This window comes from Notolabrus celidotus, chromosome 24, assembly GCF_009762535.1.
Source record: "Notolabrus celidotus isolate fNotCel1 chromosome 24, fNotCel1.pri, whole genome shotgun sequence".
In the NCBI taxonomy this organism is placed as follows: domain Eukaryota; kingdom Metazoa; phylum Chordata; class Actinopteri; order Labriformes; family Labridae; genus Notolabrus; species Notolabrus celidotus.
Window position 1 is genome coordinate 9,000,693 of NC_048295.1, and position 16,159 is coordinate 9,016,851.

At 43.6% G+C, this 16,159-nt stretch overlaps 1 protein-coding gene across 6 annotated transcripts in view; it reads right to left on the minus strand.

The window, feature by feature from the left end:
* Nucleotides 1–16,159, minus strand: part of kcnh7 (potassium channel, voltage gated eag related subfamily H, member 7) — a 116,636-nt gene that overhangs the window by 14,456 nt on the left and 86,021 nt on the right. For 4 of the 6 annotated variants that reach the window (XM_034677624.1, XM_034677625.1, XM_034677627.1 and 1 more), the window contains 5 exons: nt 14,692–14,906; nt 7,927–8,352; nt 1,734–1,965; nt 1,477–1,644; nt 875–1,075 (listed from right to left, as the gene is read on the minus strand). In XM_034677624.1, coding sequence (XP_034533515.1) covers nt 875–1,075; nt 1,477–1,644; nt 1,734–1,965; nt 7,927–8,352; nt 14,692–14,906 — 1,242 coding nt within the window. The remainder of the gene's footprint in view (nt 1–874; nt 1,076–1,476; nt 1,645–1,733; nt 1,966–7,926; nt 8,353–14,691; nt 14,907–16,159) is intronic. The other 2 variants (XM_034677629.1, XM_034677628.1) reach the window with 1 other exon arrangement.

Here is a 16,159-nt window from a genome sequence, read left to right on the forward strand (position 1 = left end):
TCCGAGTCAAGTCTCTGTTACCTGAGAATGAGTCAAGGTTTGAGTCCTCAATGCTTAAGTCCTAGTCACCAAAGAAGAATCCAAATCAAGTCCAAGTTAAGTCTGAAACGAGTCCCGGTTAAGTATGAGTCCTAGTTAAGTCTCAAAGTCACCATTAAGTGAATCCTACTTATGTCTCAAGTCCTCAGGGTACAAGTCCCAGTCACCTCAGTGCTTGATTCCAAGTGAAGTCACGAGTCAAGTTGGAATACAGTCCAAGTTTTGGACTCGAGTCCTACAACACTGGTTAGTCCATGTCTGATTTAGGATCACAGCAACGGTTTACAGAGTGGGGATCATGTATGTAGAGGAAGCAGTGTGACAGGTAGGACAGTAAGGGAACATCTCCTCCAACAACATGCACAAGGATCAAACAACTGGATAGTAAAAATGTTCTTGAATATTCTCTAAATGCAGATCTACAACTGGGAAACATTCATATCAACATTAGTTTTGTTTATACATGTACCTCCTGCTCTTACCAGAGTGGTGGGGTCATTCCATTTGACATGAGGCAGACATGGAAAAGACAAACTTATATAAGTACCATGAACAGTATCAGGACAGGGAAAGCCAGAGTTACTGAATGACTAAGCAGCAATTGTGGCTTTCCATCACTTGTAGCTATGACTGAACATTGCACAGTAAATGTTGCGCTATTGCCTCACAGAGTGGTAAGAGCAGTTTTCATGGACAGGGTATTCAAAGACATCAAACTCACACAAATGATACCGGAAAAAGAGAAGAAACTGAAGAAACGACAACAGACTCAAAGTTAGCATTGAAATAAACTAGCTAAACAAAAGCCACACTGGCTCGCAGGGTCGCTCTCGTACCATGTTCATGTCGATGCCGTTGGTGTACGACCACGCGTGCTGGAAGTACTCCTCCAGCCTCTGCCTCAGCGGGTTCGGGATCTGGTGGAAGCGGATGAACTCTTTGACCCGGAGCATCTGGAGGTGATACCGGGCCGTACCTGAATACAACCGCTGGATGATGGCGGACACGTTCCCGAAGATGCTGGCGTACATTAGAGCTGGGAGAGAAGCCATACAGGGGACGGTTGAGCTGTGCTTCTCGGACACTGATCCTACTTGTCCTCCTTATTTATTCCCAACACACTGTGGCTGCTGATTCCACACTACTTTCTCTATGTCTCAAAGGAAAAGTATGTGACATTATGAACACTGGGAACACATTAAATCACAAGTGTGTTCAATTAAGAGATAATTAGAGAACATTTGACATTCAGGCCTTTTTTGTCTTTGCAATTACAGAGGACATTTAAATATTTAACACCTATTATACTTTTAAAATGTGGTGGTTCAATAGCTACTTAAAACACTGTTTGAGTTTCTTTTCAGATTGGCCCTGATTTCAGATGGTTTAAATAACTGCATTAAGATCTGTATGTACTGTGACTCAGCTGCCACTCACATCCAATGAGCATGACGCAGATGGAAAATATCTTCTCAGAGTTGGTGTTGGGGGAGACGTTCCCAAAGCCCACGCTCGTCAGACTGCTGAAGGTGAAGTAGAGCGCTGTGACGTACTTATCTTTGATTGACGGGCCGGAGCTGGGGTCACTGTAGTTGTATTTTTTCCCTGTAACACAAACAAAAATAAAGAAAGTGTCTTAAAAAGGGAACAAAAGTATTACTTTTATCACTGCTTCTGAAAAGTAAGACAGTCACCTATCGACACCCCCAGGTTGTCCAGCCAGCCGATCTTATGCTCCAGATAAGGCTTCTCCACGTTGCCAATGGCGTACCAGATGCACGCCAGCCAATGAGCGATGAGGGCAAAGATGCACATGAGCAGCATGAGGACGGCAGCACCGTACTCTGAGTAGCGGTCCAGCTTACGGGCCACTCGCACCAGCCGTAACAGGCGGGCTGTCTTCAGCAGGCCAATCAGAGTGGTGGTCTGTGAGGGTGAGAAACACACACAGGGTTTAGTTTGTGCTTGAATGCAGAGAAGTAAATATGTGCTAATTTATTATGTGTAGCCCTCCAGGCTTTGTGTGTCTCCCCGTTCTCCTCCTTTCCTTCCATTGGCTGGTAAACACAGGGAACTCCAGCCAACTGCAGACCATCAGGGGGTGTATGGATCCCTTCTGTACATTTTGGAAATGTTCCTGCTCCATGAAACACCCAGATTTTTTGATATTTCAAGCTATTTCACTCGGGATTGTGTCCAGCTTTGGTCTGTATAGCAGCTGGGCCTGTGTCAGTAGGTGGTGGCAACAGTGTTTAAATTTTGGCACTGTTTTTTTGTGTATTTATTGACTAATTTAATTTCTATTCAGACAGTGTTTTCACATCCAAACCACTTCTTGGTGTGTTTTAACTTTGTTATATCTCTGATCGGATTTCTACGGAGGCCTTAAGCTGCTATGAAACCACACATTTTTAGTTTTAACTCCTTATTTCTACTACTTATGTGTGCTATTATTTCACTGAATACAAAATGTTTATATTTGTATTATTGTGGGTCAAAAATGCTGGCCATGTTGTGTCTAAGCTGTAGCGCAGACTCTGTAGTCAAGTGTTTTAATTAACTGTGTTCTGAGTGTTTTGTTACCTTTAGACTAGCTAGGGAGTTCTTGAGATCATGCAATAATTAATCTGTTAAAATGGGAAAACCTGCTTTTAAAAATAAGAGTTTTCAAGAAAACATCTGAAGTTAACCTGTTAAAACAGAGGAAACAGCATCATCGCAAAATAATGAAATAGGTAGAGATTTACTTAAAGGAGTAAATAAATGTACGGATGCATGTCCACCAAGACAGTATATCACTACACACTGATAAAAACAACAAACCAACAACAGTTCCCCAGCAATCAAAATGAACAAGTTGTTTATCTCCTGTCGGCATCAAAGGTTGAGGTCAGGGTCACGAGAAACGACCGGCTTCAGGATTAGAGATTCTGAAACATATGTAGCTTAAGAAAGCTTAATCTTATTCACACATCCCACACATACGAGACTCACAGACTAGACAGTGGATCATTCCTGCTGGTGTAAACAGATGTTTCAAGGTCTCAGCAGCATCCCTCAGTGTCAGCACAGCTTCTCTGACTTATGTGCTGCTGCTTTAGGCGCTGCAGATCATGAAAGTCGGTATGACAGAACTGGATTTTAGATGGAAAAAGAAAATATGCGTATTAAGGAGAGCGATCGGTGAAGCGCTTTTGAATAAAAGTCATCCACCAGGGGCAAAATAACTTCAACAGATATATATCAGCAGCTTGGAACCTGTGTTATAGTCTCAAAACCAGCCGGTGGGCACTAACAGCATCGACACACATTTAGACGCAGACACGAGGAAACTCACGTGCATCCATGACAATGTGCACACACTGCCTTCTGTTCTGCTTAATACACTTTAATCCTCCCGTCTCTGTTCTCGTCTGGTAAAATTAACGCACAGACTAAGTGAGGGGAGTTGATGAGAAGGGGAAAGCATACAGCCATGACATGAGTCCTGATCTATTAGTGTTGTGCAATCTGTAAACACAATAAGTGAGACTTAGAGACCTCTAATAGGTCCTACCACTCCCTTTCACAGCTGACAATTACCCTAATGTCCCCTGGGAAATAATTACCTGCAGCCTCCTGCAGTAATTGGGCTTCCTCACATCTTGCTGATTTCGGCTTCATGTACAGGTGAGAGGCTGGGATTATTCAAGATGGAGGAAGGTGGATTTTACTCGTTCTGCAGTGGGGATGATTCATGAGGGGGACAGAGCGTCTCCATCATGGTGAGGGAGAGTGCCGAGGCTGCGTCTGATGGGTCAATTAAAGAGCCTCCGTCCTCCCGATCTCACCCCTAAATCACCGCCATCATTCACCGCTGAGCATCCGGGCAGCCGGCGCCTTCGCTGACAACTGAGTGAACAGTGAATGAATCATATGCAGGAACAGATGAGCCCTAAATTATCCTGTGAATGAAGCCTTTGAGCGGGCACTACCTTGGCTCTGTGAGATGACACAGCACCTGCTGGATGATGTGGCCCACACAGTGTGATGTTGATTAAAATCTGGACTTACAGTAAGTCGGAGGCGTTTGAGGCTGAGGATGCGAGGGCTAAAGCTCCCATTAGGAACCAGCTGTATAAAACATATCCGCTGAATATCCCTCTGGCCATCTGCCGCGGCTGCTTTCTAGGCTAGCTCGGCCACTTTAAAAAACACCAAGAGTCAACTGTGATTCTGATTCAACCTTTTGAAGAGAGACCTCGATGCCATGCGTTCAAATATTGCTTAAAGTGCTCAGCAGTAAAACAAGAAGCTGAGGTTTGAAGCTGAAGACCTACAGAGGGATATATATGTGCCTTTTAGCCCCTAAATGCTTTATTCTCCTTTCTGTGTCTGCTTCTGGGTAAATGGGATAGAGTGATTATTGTGAACTGAATTTGTGATGTTTTTCGGCTGAATTCTTAACCCTGCTCAAGAGACAATTAGGACATGTTGTAAATGATCAAATCAACGTTGTCAGTAACAAGTGCCTAACACAGACGGGTAATACCGTGACAGAGTTGTCACTCCAAGTAACACCTCTCACACACACACTCATAAAATCCTTTGTTAATACAAAAATATTACACCTGCAGCTTCAATCACATCACCAGCCCTTGCATCCTCCGTTTACTGAGGATGCACAGGTCACGGAACACGCCGAAAATATTCTGCTTATTCACTTAATCTAAAAACAAAACAAACACCCTGCGCACAACTGCATTGTTGTCCGAGCACAGAGAATTTAAAAGACATCTCTGTCTGTTCTGACTGTGTGCAGCACAGCAGGGCAAAAGTGAGACTGAGGGGGCCGCTTGTTACAACAAATCTGCCTCCTCTTTCTTCTTTGTTTAGCACAGCCGCTGCTGCAGGTTTTTTGCAGGATAATAGAAGTCGAAGTGCGTTTCTGTACAGTCTGTTAACCGAGTGTAAAAAACAATGCAGCATTTCACGGGAGAGATGCAGGTTCAAGCTGGTTACAAGCCGTAAAAGAAACATTAACAATGCATTTGAGTGTGAAATTAAATCAAGCTCAAAAAGCTAACTTCATATTTAAGAGCACTAAAAAAGGTCTCACATTCAAATAAGAGATAATCCTCAATGTGAACATATATTTTTGTAATGAAGTAAATCATTTATGCATTCATACATTTAGGCTGAGGAGTCTTGCCTTACTTCAACAAGCTTTGTTGGGCTCAACCCTGTCCAGGAAAGTATCATTTGAATTCTGGTTTTAAGCAAATTTCCAGGCTCTATAATTTGCAATAACCTTAACAGTACGTATTTGTGAGTATAGAGACGACAGGTGAACAATTTGATCCACTCCTGACAGGATGTTGATATGAAAACTATGGAAATGAAGTAGCTTGATGATTCCTGTAGGTAAATTCAGCACCACATCATTTCTTTACATGTACCAGTCTGCAGGATCTGCCACCCCACACAGACTGAGAATTACGTGAGATTCCAAGCTGCCATGTTTTAATGAAATCAGTGCAAAAAAAAAAAAAAAAATCTCACATATTATCAGTGATGGTTTCCAGGCAACAAAGGTGCACGAGTTGAAGTCTAAATATAGTCCCCTGTCGCCGCACAAAGAGCTAAAATAACACATCTCAAAGGCGAGAGCTAAAACTGTACCTGGATGTGTTGGTTTTTTTTAAAGCTGCCTACCACTCATGATTGGAAGAAGCTAAAAATATGACTTTTTGTTGTTCCCGTCCTGTCACCACGTGCTTTGGACAACAAGCTGTAACGAGAACACACATTCTGTCAGTGCACCAGTCGTCGAGCTGTATGACGAGGACATACATTGTGCCGTGTTGTCGCTCAGCTGTCTGCTCCGCTTTCTCCGCCTGCCAGTCACTGCCAGCCCGCAGCCATGGAGTCCCTCATAGGAGCCCAAATGTAATGGTAAATAATGACTCTGCAAACCAAACAGGCCGACATCAGGGCCTCGACCTCGACACACGAGACAATCTGGGCGGCTTCCTACGCGTGTGTGTGTGTGTGTTCTGACTGTGCGGCATTTGATCTTATAAAGTCTACAGGATGTAAACAACATCTAGAAAAACAAAGTTGGCGGTCACGTTAAACGTCTATTATGTCTGAGTGAAAGTAAACATTCGCAACTAGCTTGAAACCTTGGCCAGCTCTCAAGACTGTGTGAACCTGGCCAGTGACATTATGACTGAGTTAGGTATTTAAATGTATATTGTGTTAAAATTAGGAGATTAAAATGTTCTACTTGTCCACATTTAACTGATTGGTCATGTGTTTTGGGACTGGGGCACATGGTCCCAAAACACATGACCAATCACTCTCGATTGGCCTCCATTGACTCTTGTACATGCAAATCCACTCCTTCAAATACAAGAAACATGAGCTTTTTGGGGTGTGGGGCAAAATGCACCCCAAACACATTACCACCACAGCCCAGCAGGTGGCAGCAGACCCGTTTAATATAGCCACCTTCAGTGTAACAATACACATAGATGTATCCATGCAAAGAGGCTAAAGAAATGGACTTCCTGGTCTTGATTGCAAGGCAGCCATGTTTAATCAATCAATTGAATTCGTATCAAAGCTTATACCTTATACGTTGTGAGGCAAGCTCTTTCGGCTGTTGTAGATTTGAGTTTCTAAAGGCTTAAATACATTTTTGAAGAAGCTTATGTTCTGCTTAAGATTTTTCTTCAAGAATAAATGGATTCATTACAGGAGTATACCGGGTAAAGCCCTGCAGTGGGGGCCTGTGCTTAGATTTATATCCTTTGTTGTCCCTGCTCTCTCCTAGCATTACTTAAGTTACTCAGTCATCTCGCTCACACATACATGAACAAAGTAGTTTCTCACAGGCAGAGTGGTTTGGGAGGCTGAGACCTTTTCAACTCATTTGGGTTGCCGGGGGCCTTCCAGTCTGGCTCTGATGAAAAGAGAGCGGAGGGAAGCAGATGTGACAGCCGGCGTCAGATTGGTTTAGCAGTCTAAGTGTTGGAGGAACTACACAGAAATATGACGGCTGGAGCCGTGGAGCCGTGGAGCCGTGGAGCCGCGTGTCACGGAACAAGAACAAGTGCCATGCTGTTAGAAAAATAACCAGAGAAACTTCTAATTATTCTGCAGTTTCTACTGCGAATCAGAGGGTTTGGATACTGACACTCTGAAAACAGTTCAAATAATCTTGAGACGAATTGAGGATCAATTAAAACCCCTCTCTCTGCTGAAAACCCTCCCTCAGGACCATCAGATCCTGCCAGTCCTCCCCTTGTGTCTCCATCTGAAACAATGGGTTACTGGGGAAACTGCTGAGGGTCATCTGCTTTTTAACGAGTCTGGCCAAATTGTCCCTGGAGCTCCACAGTTATAATCATCAATCACAATCTAAATGTCACAATATGAAGATTAAAGCAGCGACTGTTTCGCTTCAAGATTGTCAGGATTGGTTTTCGGATGTGAAGCACGACCATTGTGAGGTTGAGTGGACTCTGAGTTTTACTCTTAGCTATTTCAAGTAAATTGAAGTGAAGAGAACGAGGTAAAATATAATCCAGCAGGGTTTACAAGATGAAACTGGGGAAATTAAATCACCAACACTTGGGTATTTTAAATCCTGAGCAATTTGGCCTTTAGAAAGACCAAAATGCCAAGATACAAACTTCTGAAAGTCAGTTTTTACTCTGCATGAACTTAGAGAAACCTGCATAAGCCACTGCAAAGTATTGTGTGATATAATCTGGAACCATTACCCTCTCTTTGAAGTCAAAAGGCAGGAATGTATAGCGCGAACTGACTGCTGCATTTATTCGACAGAGTAGCACAACTTGACAGAACACTGCCGCTGCCAATACACTACTGGAAACTCACCTCATCTGATCCTGAGCCAAAGATGAGCAGGTCAAACGGGATGGCGGCCACCATGTCTATGAGGAACCAGCCTTTGAAGTAATGGATGGCGATCTTGGCCGGGTGGCTGACCACCTCCTCGTTGATGTTGACGTAGGTGGTTCTAAAGTTTATGAGGATGTCCACGATGAACATAATGTCCACGATGAGATCCACCACGTTGAGCGGCGAGCAGGAGTAGCCGCACTCCCGCCTCCTCTGCTCCTCGATGTCGTTGAGGAGGAAGGCAGCCGAGTAAGGCGTGAAAATGGCCGTGTAGATGACGAGCAGCAGGATCAGCCAGTCCCACACCGCTTTGAAGGGGCTGTAGTGAAGGATGGTCCACTTGTCCATGCGGGGGGTTTGGAGCTTGTACTCGGGCAGCACGTCTGCACCCAGAGAAAGGACCTAAAGAGAGGGAGAGCATATTATCACTTTAATCCAAAATGCTTTTCATCAAAGCAGAACCTTCATTTTGCTGGTGTTTGCCATCTGCTCTTCTCATAAAAGACAGAAAGTATACTTTAATGGTGTTTAAATGTCTGTCTTCACTTCATTGACTTCACATTAAGCTAATTTAAGTCATCATAAGGAGACTGATCACTTATTTGGCAAGGTTTGTTTCATTTTTCAATTCTCTTCTCAAGTGCGGTTTTAGGCGGTAATTTATCTATTAGATTAAATCTTCACTTTTCCCATCATCCTTGGTCACGATAACAACTCTTAGGAGAGAAACCAGACACCATGTTCCTCTTACAAGTTCTCATTTTCCAATCTGCCTTTCCCTCTTGCAGCAGCAATTCAACAAAGCAGTAACATCAGAGAAATTCAGAGTAACATTTCACATCCCCAAATTAGCCGTTATGCAGATGATATCCTACTGTATTGACCCAAATATGACTGTTCAGAAGTAGGTTAGATTTTAAGCATCATAACTCGGCGGCAGAGACAAATAGCTGTCACTGAACTGAGATATGGAGTCATGGAGAGTAATGTCAGAATGTGAGCTTACACCTGACAGAAAGAGTGTCTCACAATCAGAGAAATCTCGGAGTGTGAGAGTATGCTACTGACAAATGGTAGCATTTTAAACTGAGACAGATGCCCTAATAACTAAAAAACAATACCTTACAGTCATTTCAGTGGTGTGTTTATAATCTCAGGCTCCGCTTTTTCAAATTTGATGACATGCATTCTCTAAATAAAAAGGTCCATAAATTCTCAGTGAAATGTAATTTGGTACAGTAGAAGTGGATAAGCATTTCATTTCTGTGCTTCATTAAGTAATCTGACTGTAGGAGCTGAACGTCATCATCAAGACTGTACATGCTGTACATATATACTCTACAAAACTAACCCAGATCAACAGTATGTCTTTACTTAGAGAAACTGCAGCATGATTAGAATCAAGGCTTTTAGCTCCCACTCCCTCCAATAAATCATTCATCTGTTTAGTGAAGGGTGCAAAAATACTGCTTGTGGGTGAATAATTAAACATTTTGATGATGCATAATTGTATTTTTTGTATAATCTACACAGAAGTGAGCTACTTTGGAGCATTGGTTTAATCGAAGAGAAGAAGGTGGTGCATAGCTTAACATAAAACTCTGCAAGAATCCTCTTCAACTCCTAAAACAACCGCTTGCATAAAATCCTGACTGTGTTTTGCATAAAGGACGGAGGTGAAATCTGCTCCAGCCAGCCGGGACGTCTCCATCATTATCTCTGTTATTACAGTTACTATATATATATATATACCCTGATAGGCTTTAACATCAATATTACAGCAGCGTCACGGACCATTTGGGATAAGAGTCTCGATGACTTGCAGGTAATTATAGGTGCAGGGAGAGGATCCATCTATTCATCTGAGTGTCTAACACTTCAATAGGCAGGCTATGGCTTTCCCTGCTGATTATTGGAGTAGGAAGGTGCGAATGCAAAAGGATAAAGACATATAAAGTGCATTAGATTCAAGGGCAGACTAGAAAAGACTGAGAAAAGACAAGAAATGACTCTACTTTGGCGTTGTTTGATGCTATCTCTGCCCGGGCAGACAGAGGATGATGTATCGCAGGAGAAAACGCTGAAGTGTTAATAACTGAATTGGTTAGAAGAACCTCCTGCCCTTCTGTGCGGCGGCGAGGGTCAAAAGCTTTTACCCTCTGATACGGGATAACCTTTGGAATCGATCAGGAACCAAAGGACGGACAAAGGGGAGCGTGTTCTATTATTCATCAGGCTGCCACTTCATTAAAAGCGGATGTTTCGAACGCTTGTTTTCATTACGGTCATGAGTCGGCCAGTAATTGCTGCTGACTTTCAAATATTTGTGCTTAGTGTTCTGTGCTTCAATATTGATTCCTGTTAGAGAGGAACACAGGTAGGGATGTGAGGACAAAGGAGTACAAGCTGGGTCTTTTGGATGCCACTGTGAGGAGATACTGGGTGCCAACTATCTCTAATGAAGAGCGTTTCACAGATACATGGACGACCAAACTTCATATGATAAAATGGTCTTCAGTAGTCCTGAAATATCTTTGAAATACCAGATCCACAGTAGAATCCCTAAGACCCGGAGACTCTCAGAGCCAGTATTGGAAGCTGTTGAAGGGATATAAGCGCGGGTTGATCGCCTTAAAATTCAACTTTCTGTATTGTTCACCAGAGAGCGCTTTTGGGATTAAAAAAATACACCTCATGCTATCTCTGCAAACTCACTTCCCCGCTATGATGAATTTGATGTTTTGATGTTGCAAACAAGATGGTAACCTTGCACTTTGCCAGCAGCGCTCAGCATGCATGGATACATCACCCCCTCGGCCTGCTGGGAAGCCTGGGAGGAGCTGTTTGGTTGGCACAATAACAGCGCAGGATTAACGCGTTCCAGCCAATCTGTTTCTAAATAAAAGATCCCATCTTAATTATTTAACCTACCTACTGTAGCTATGTGCACTGGGCGCAAATGAACTCTCTCCTGTGGGATAATGGAAGGCGGGTTGTGTGTTTGGCTCGGCTTCAAACGGTATGCAAATGAGCATTAGCTTTCTCTTCTTCTCTGGTTCACTCTGCAGCGTACTTGCAGGGTATTATTCATAAGAGTGGAGCGTTGTTTCATGTTCCTGTCGTTGGTCACGTGGCTGTTATCATTAAAAATGAGGCGTGCAGCGTTGATTTGATTGCATGTTCCACTTCAGTGAACCCATACGTTTAAAATTAGATAAATGCAATGACATCTTCAGAATGTAAGACACAGAATATGAGCCTTCTTCATTAGCGGACCAGCTTCCTCGCTGAACGCTCCATCTGCCTCGCCTGCCTGTGAGGCGGCCAAGGCCAGGAGAGCGAGTCTGCTCAGACGCCTCGATCGCAGCTTCACGTTGACTCACAGGAGTCCTGAGTCGGTTTCAAGACATCTGCTGCCGCTTTGTGTTCCACACAGTCAGGTGCCTGGAGAACTGTTTGCAGATTTAAACTGTGGAAGATAGGGAAACTGTAGGATCCTCCCTGAGGCTTATTTTTTCCCCGTTCTGTGCCTATGATAACATTAACGCTGAACAGCTTGGAGTAAACAAAACATAGAAATGACAATCTGCTCTGTTGTGGAAAGAGCTCGAGAGGAGGAGGAGGAGTAGGGTTAAACGCAAACTGGTGTAGCTTCCAGTGTAGCCGGGGAAACGTGCCCTTGACAGCTAATTTATAGGCCGTGGTGTAATTGTGAACACGAGGCAGCAGGAGATAACATTGTGACAGCACATTAACCGTCCAAACCCCAGTGGAGCTTTGGAGTGTTGCTGCGGTTCACAGAGAAGCAACACTTAACTGAGCATTTTCCTGTTTAATCCACCAACTCAGAAAAACATAAACCACTGTTGTCCCTGAGAGGCACAACTAAATATTCTATGTATGTTAATTCTCTGTCAAGTTGATGGTTTTTGCCACAGTGTCAACAGGCAGAGGTGAAACGTGTGGATTTATTTGATATAACGTTTCTGATCAGGTTGTCGCTGGTATTGCTTTTGATCTTGAGAATGAGTTACCTTTGTTTTAGAGTCTAAACCAATCAGAATCAAGTATTTAACGTAGCTGGGAAACATACATACTCAGAATTCTTTCACATGAAGTAATTTCTCCCTCCCTCTTCCCTGCATCGCGATTATGTGATATGATTTAGGATAAAATCATCTCATTGCAGGTGAGGATCTCTCTCACAACACAGGACTTCCCCTGTTTTAGTGTAATATAGTGCGGGCGCTCAGGCAGCTGTGGGGCTGAGAGGGTCTGCGAGGGAGAGAGAGGGAGAGGGAGAAGTGAATAACATCCTCAGCCGGAATCAAAGCCAAGACGAGACAGTTACACGGTCGTATCTTTGAAGTAATGTGCCATTTTACACACTTACTCCTGAGCACAGACAACAAACCAACACAACAGAGGTTACACAACAGCTGGTTTTCAGGTCCACTGGATCCACATCAACAAGGCTGCCCTCCTGAATAGTAGAACCAGAGGTCATCGTGGTCCGCTCTGCTCTGAGGTTGAAGTTGCCTTTGAGCGTGAACAGGGGGTCAATTTCCTCGCCCTCTTATCTGTTACACCATTAATTCAGCATAATGCAAAAGCGAGACCTTATCGGTGGTTTCTGGGCAGCTTCGCTCCACCTCTGGGAATACATTAATTTACAGTTCTGGTCTTCTCTGTGATGCCTCTCAGGCGTGGCGGGGAAGGTGAGAACGCCCTCTAACCGTGTCAGTAACTCTAGAAATACGTCCCAGGCTGAAGACGCTGTCTGGCAGCGGTAAGAGTATCCGTGATTGTCCGCCACATGTGATAGACACCTCGGCTGTTTTACGTATCAGGCCCCTATGGTTTCAATTAATCACCCAGAGGCACACAGAGGACAGGTGGTGGAGGGAGGGAGAGAGGGAGGGAGGGAGGGAGGGAGGGAGGGAGGGAGGGAGGGAGGGAGGGAGGGAGGGGGAAGGGAAGCAATCTTCTGACTTCATCGGCTTTCAATTTGTGAAGGGGTTATTTATGATGATAGTAAATGATATAATGATGAACATTAGTATTGGATTCCAATGTGACCCTAATACGGTCTGCACAGGCTCAGTCAAAACATGCTTGGTGGGATGAATTATTGATTATCACAAACCTGACAAGACAACCTCTGTTCTCTTTTGGATCTAGATCAAGTCTCAGGCCAAAATACCCAGACTACAGATTGTTTAAAACATGGATGTAGTCTCACTGTAGTCGCCCATTGGTTCCTAAAAAGGCATTATCCATAGCCTTACCACTTGCAAACAGCTGCAACAAAGACTGCTTCATAGTCTCAGTAATGTCACTCAAAGGGTTCAAAGGAAGCGTCATGAAGCCCAAAAATGGTGGTTGCAATATCCGAAATGCTGACTACACTAACATTTAGCGAATCAAGAAAACATTTGAAGCAAGGTTGAGGTCATAGCCTTGCCACCTCACATGCAGCTGCAACAAAGACTGTATAAACATAAGACACAGTCTCAGTATTGACACTGAATGGGTTCTGAAGAGGTGTCATGAAGCCAAAAAACAATGGTTGCCATATTGGAAATGCAGACTCCAACAACTTTCAGTGATTCTGGAAACCTTATGAAGTCTAGGCCACAGCCTTGCCACCTTGCAAACAGCTGCAACATGTCTAAAACATGGATGTAGTCTCAGTGACATCACCCATTAGTTTCTTAAGAGGCATTGCGATGCCCATTGATCGCATACACCATATAAGAAGCAGTGATTCCAAAATGTCATCAAGTAACAAGCAATGATGTGAAGTCAAGGCCATAGCCTTACTGCCTTACACCCATATTCATGCATAATTAAGCAAAGTGCTTGCTCATTGGGTAAATGAATGTTGGGTCTCTCTTAATAATATAACAAAATGTACAGTCAGGACCTGCTCTTTTATTTTGGGAACTTGACCTTTATTGGGACAGATATCTATGGGCATATGTCCCCTGATAGGTGTAGCCAGAAACCCTCTGTAGTTAATTTGACATAAAAGGCCTTATAGTCTTCACATTATAAAATGCTCTTCCCCTCTTGGAGGGAAAAACACATAAAGAAGAAATGCTCCTGGAGCAGCAGAGGAAGGATTCTTTTGAAATATAGCAAATTAAAATTAAATATGCCTTTGGACACAGTCACAGCAGAGCATGTTTGTGTACTACAGGTCTCTGAGAGTCAAAAATGTTGGATATAATGAACCAACCAGAACCTGACTTGTATTCATTACTATTTTGAAAAACAAAATCACAAGCAGGCCCAACCCGGACACAGGCTAACCGTGGATAATTAAAGCAAATCCAAAATGTGCTCGACCTGAACAGACCCCGACCGAAGCAGCATGATGATCAGTCAATTAACAAGAAGCCACGGGTGAAAAATGCAGCGCTATAATAATAATAATGATGATGTCCTTGGAATAATTATAAAAATCGTAGAGACTAATTCCAAAACCAATTTCTTTTATATGGCTCATTTAAAGACTCATTTAGAGGAATAATTGAAAGTTTTATTTCCTCCTCTCTCAGGAGCAATCAAACATCCTGGAGCTTGGCATTGGACAGACAGCCCAAAGTAATATCTGGGATTACAGCTCCAAACAAAGAGTCAGAATAAGCACTTAGAAGCATTACTTCTGAATCATCAGATATGATTCTTTCAAGTGTTTTCAGTGATTATGAAGTGTTCTCTGGGTAAAAGTCTTACCTGTGTGACCTTGTCTGTCACATTGTGCGTGCGGTCTTTGACTTTCGGTGCGATGATGGTTTTCTCTGAAGACGGAGGGGAGGGGCACTTCTTCTCGTTATTGGCCTCGGAGAAGTTGAGCGTGATGAGCGGGATTTTGTTGATGGTGCTGTACTTGTTGAGGTTGGAGTCGGAGGTGGAGCCCAGCAGGCTGGATTTGATCTGACTGAGCGGCCCTGAAAGGGACACAAGGAGGAGATCGATGATGAAAGCTGGCACCATCTCAGACTGCGTTCTGTCTATGGTTGGGTGTGATCTGAGGACATCAGGGAGCTTATCGTTTGTGATTGTTGTGACATGGGTAGTGAGCATGGAGTGGCCCCTTACTTTTGGAGTGAGTTCAACCACAACACAACACCAAGAATACAACAGATACTCTACAGCGTCTGATTGACCCGTCTAGGGTGAACAGGTCTTTCAAAGTCGCTCATTAAAAGATAATGAAGAACACTACTGGTGAAAGAAAAGAATGATTCAATGCACAATCAGAGAATGCAACTTCCCACACTTAGTCAACTCATCTCAGTGTGATGGACGTGACCAGTGTGTTGAATTCACAAAATGTTCCCTAGTCACTCCACTCAGTGTTCTCTAGGATGATAAAAACGGACTCTCTCACAAATTATCTCCCCGTCTTCCAGTGAAAGCATTCAACACTGTGACAATATGTGACAGCACTGTGACACACACTGACACGTGGCCCGATGAGGGGTGATAGAAAGTGAAAAAGAGAGAATTGCTGGTTCAGCCCGGGTTCTGCTTCTTCTTCTTCTTCTTTTTTTTTCTCCCCCTTTTTTTCACACAGTACAGTACAGTGATTGAGAGTCAAGGACAGAGAAACAGACAGCTGAGGATGAGAGCACATTGCATGCACAGCTTCGATTCATGCCACAGAACGGAGTCGGTCGCAGTCGTGAAATAAAAAACAACTGATAAAGGGAAAAGCGGAAGCCATACCCCCAGCCATCCAGGAGCGAGACACTGGCAAACCGGGAGAGAGAAGAGACAGGAGGTAAAGGGGGAAGTGGGGAGATGGGAGGGTGGTTGGTATTGAAGGCTCAGCAGATATGGGTGCAAACAACATCACTTATAATATCACATCAAAGCAGGAAATAGAGCAGTTTGGCAGCTTCATGAGTAACCTTACATACCAGCATAGTTATTAGGGATGGGTATCGAGGACTGGTGCATCAATGCTTCCAGTTACTGACTGATGCAATATTAAAAAGGTCCCAGACAATTGGTGCCTCCATCAGAATGAATCCAACTAGTAGTCTTTTAAAGGCAGCCAAGTGTTGCTGGAAAAATCCTATCTGTGCCTTAATGATGGTGTAAGTGACAGTATTAAGGGGTCACCAGATACATGACTTCCTGTTTACATTCTTGGCTTCAGGGCAGACACGGCAAACGACTAAAAAGGTATTGAAAA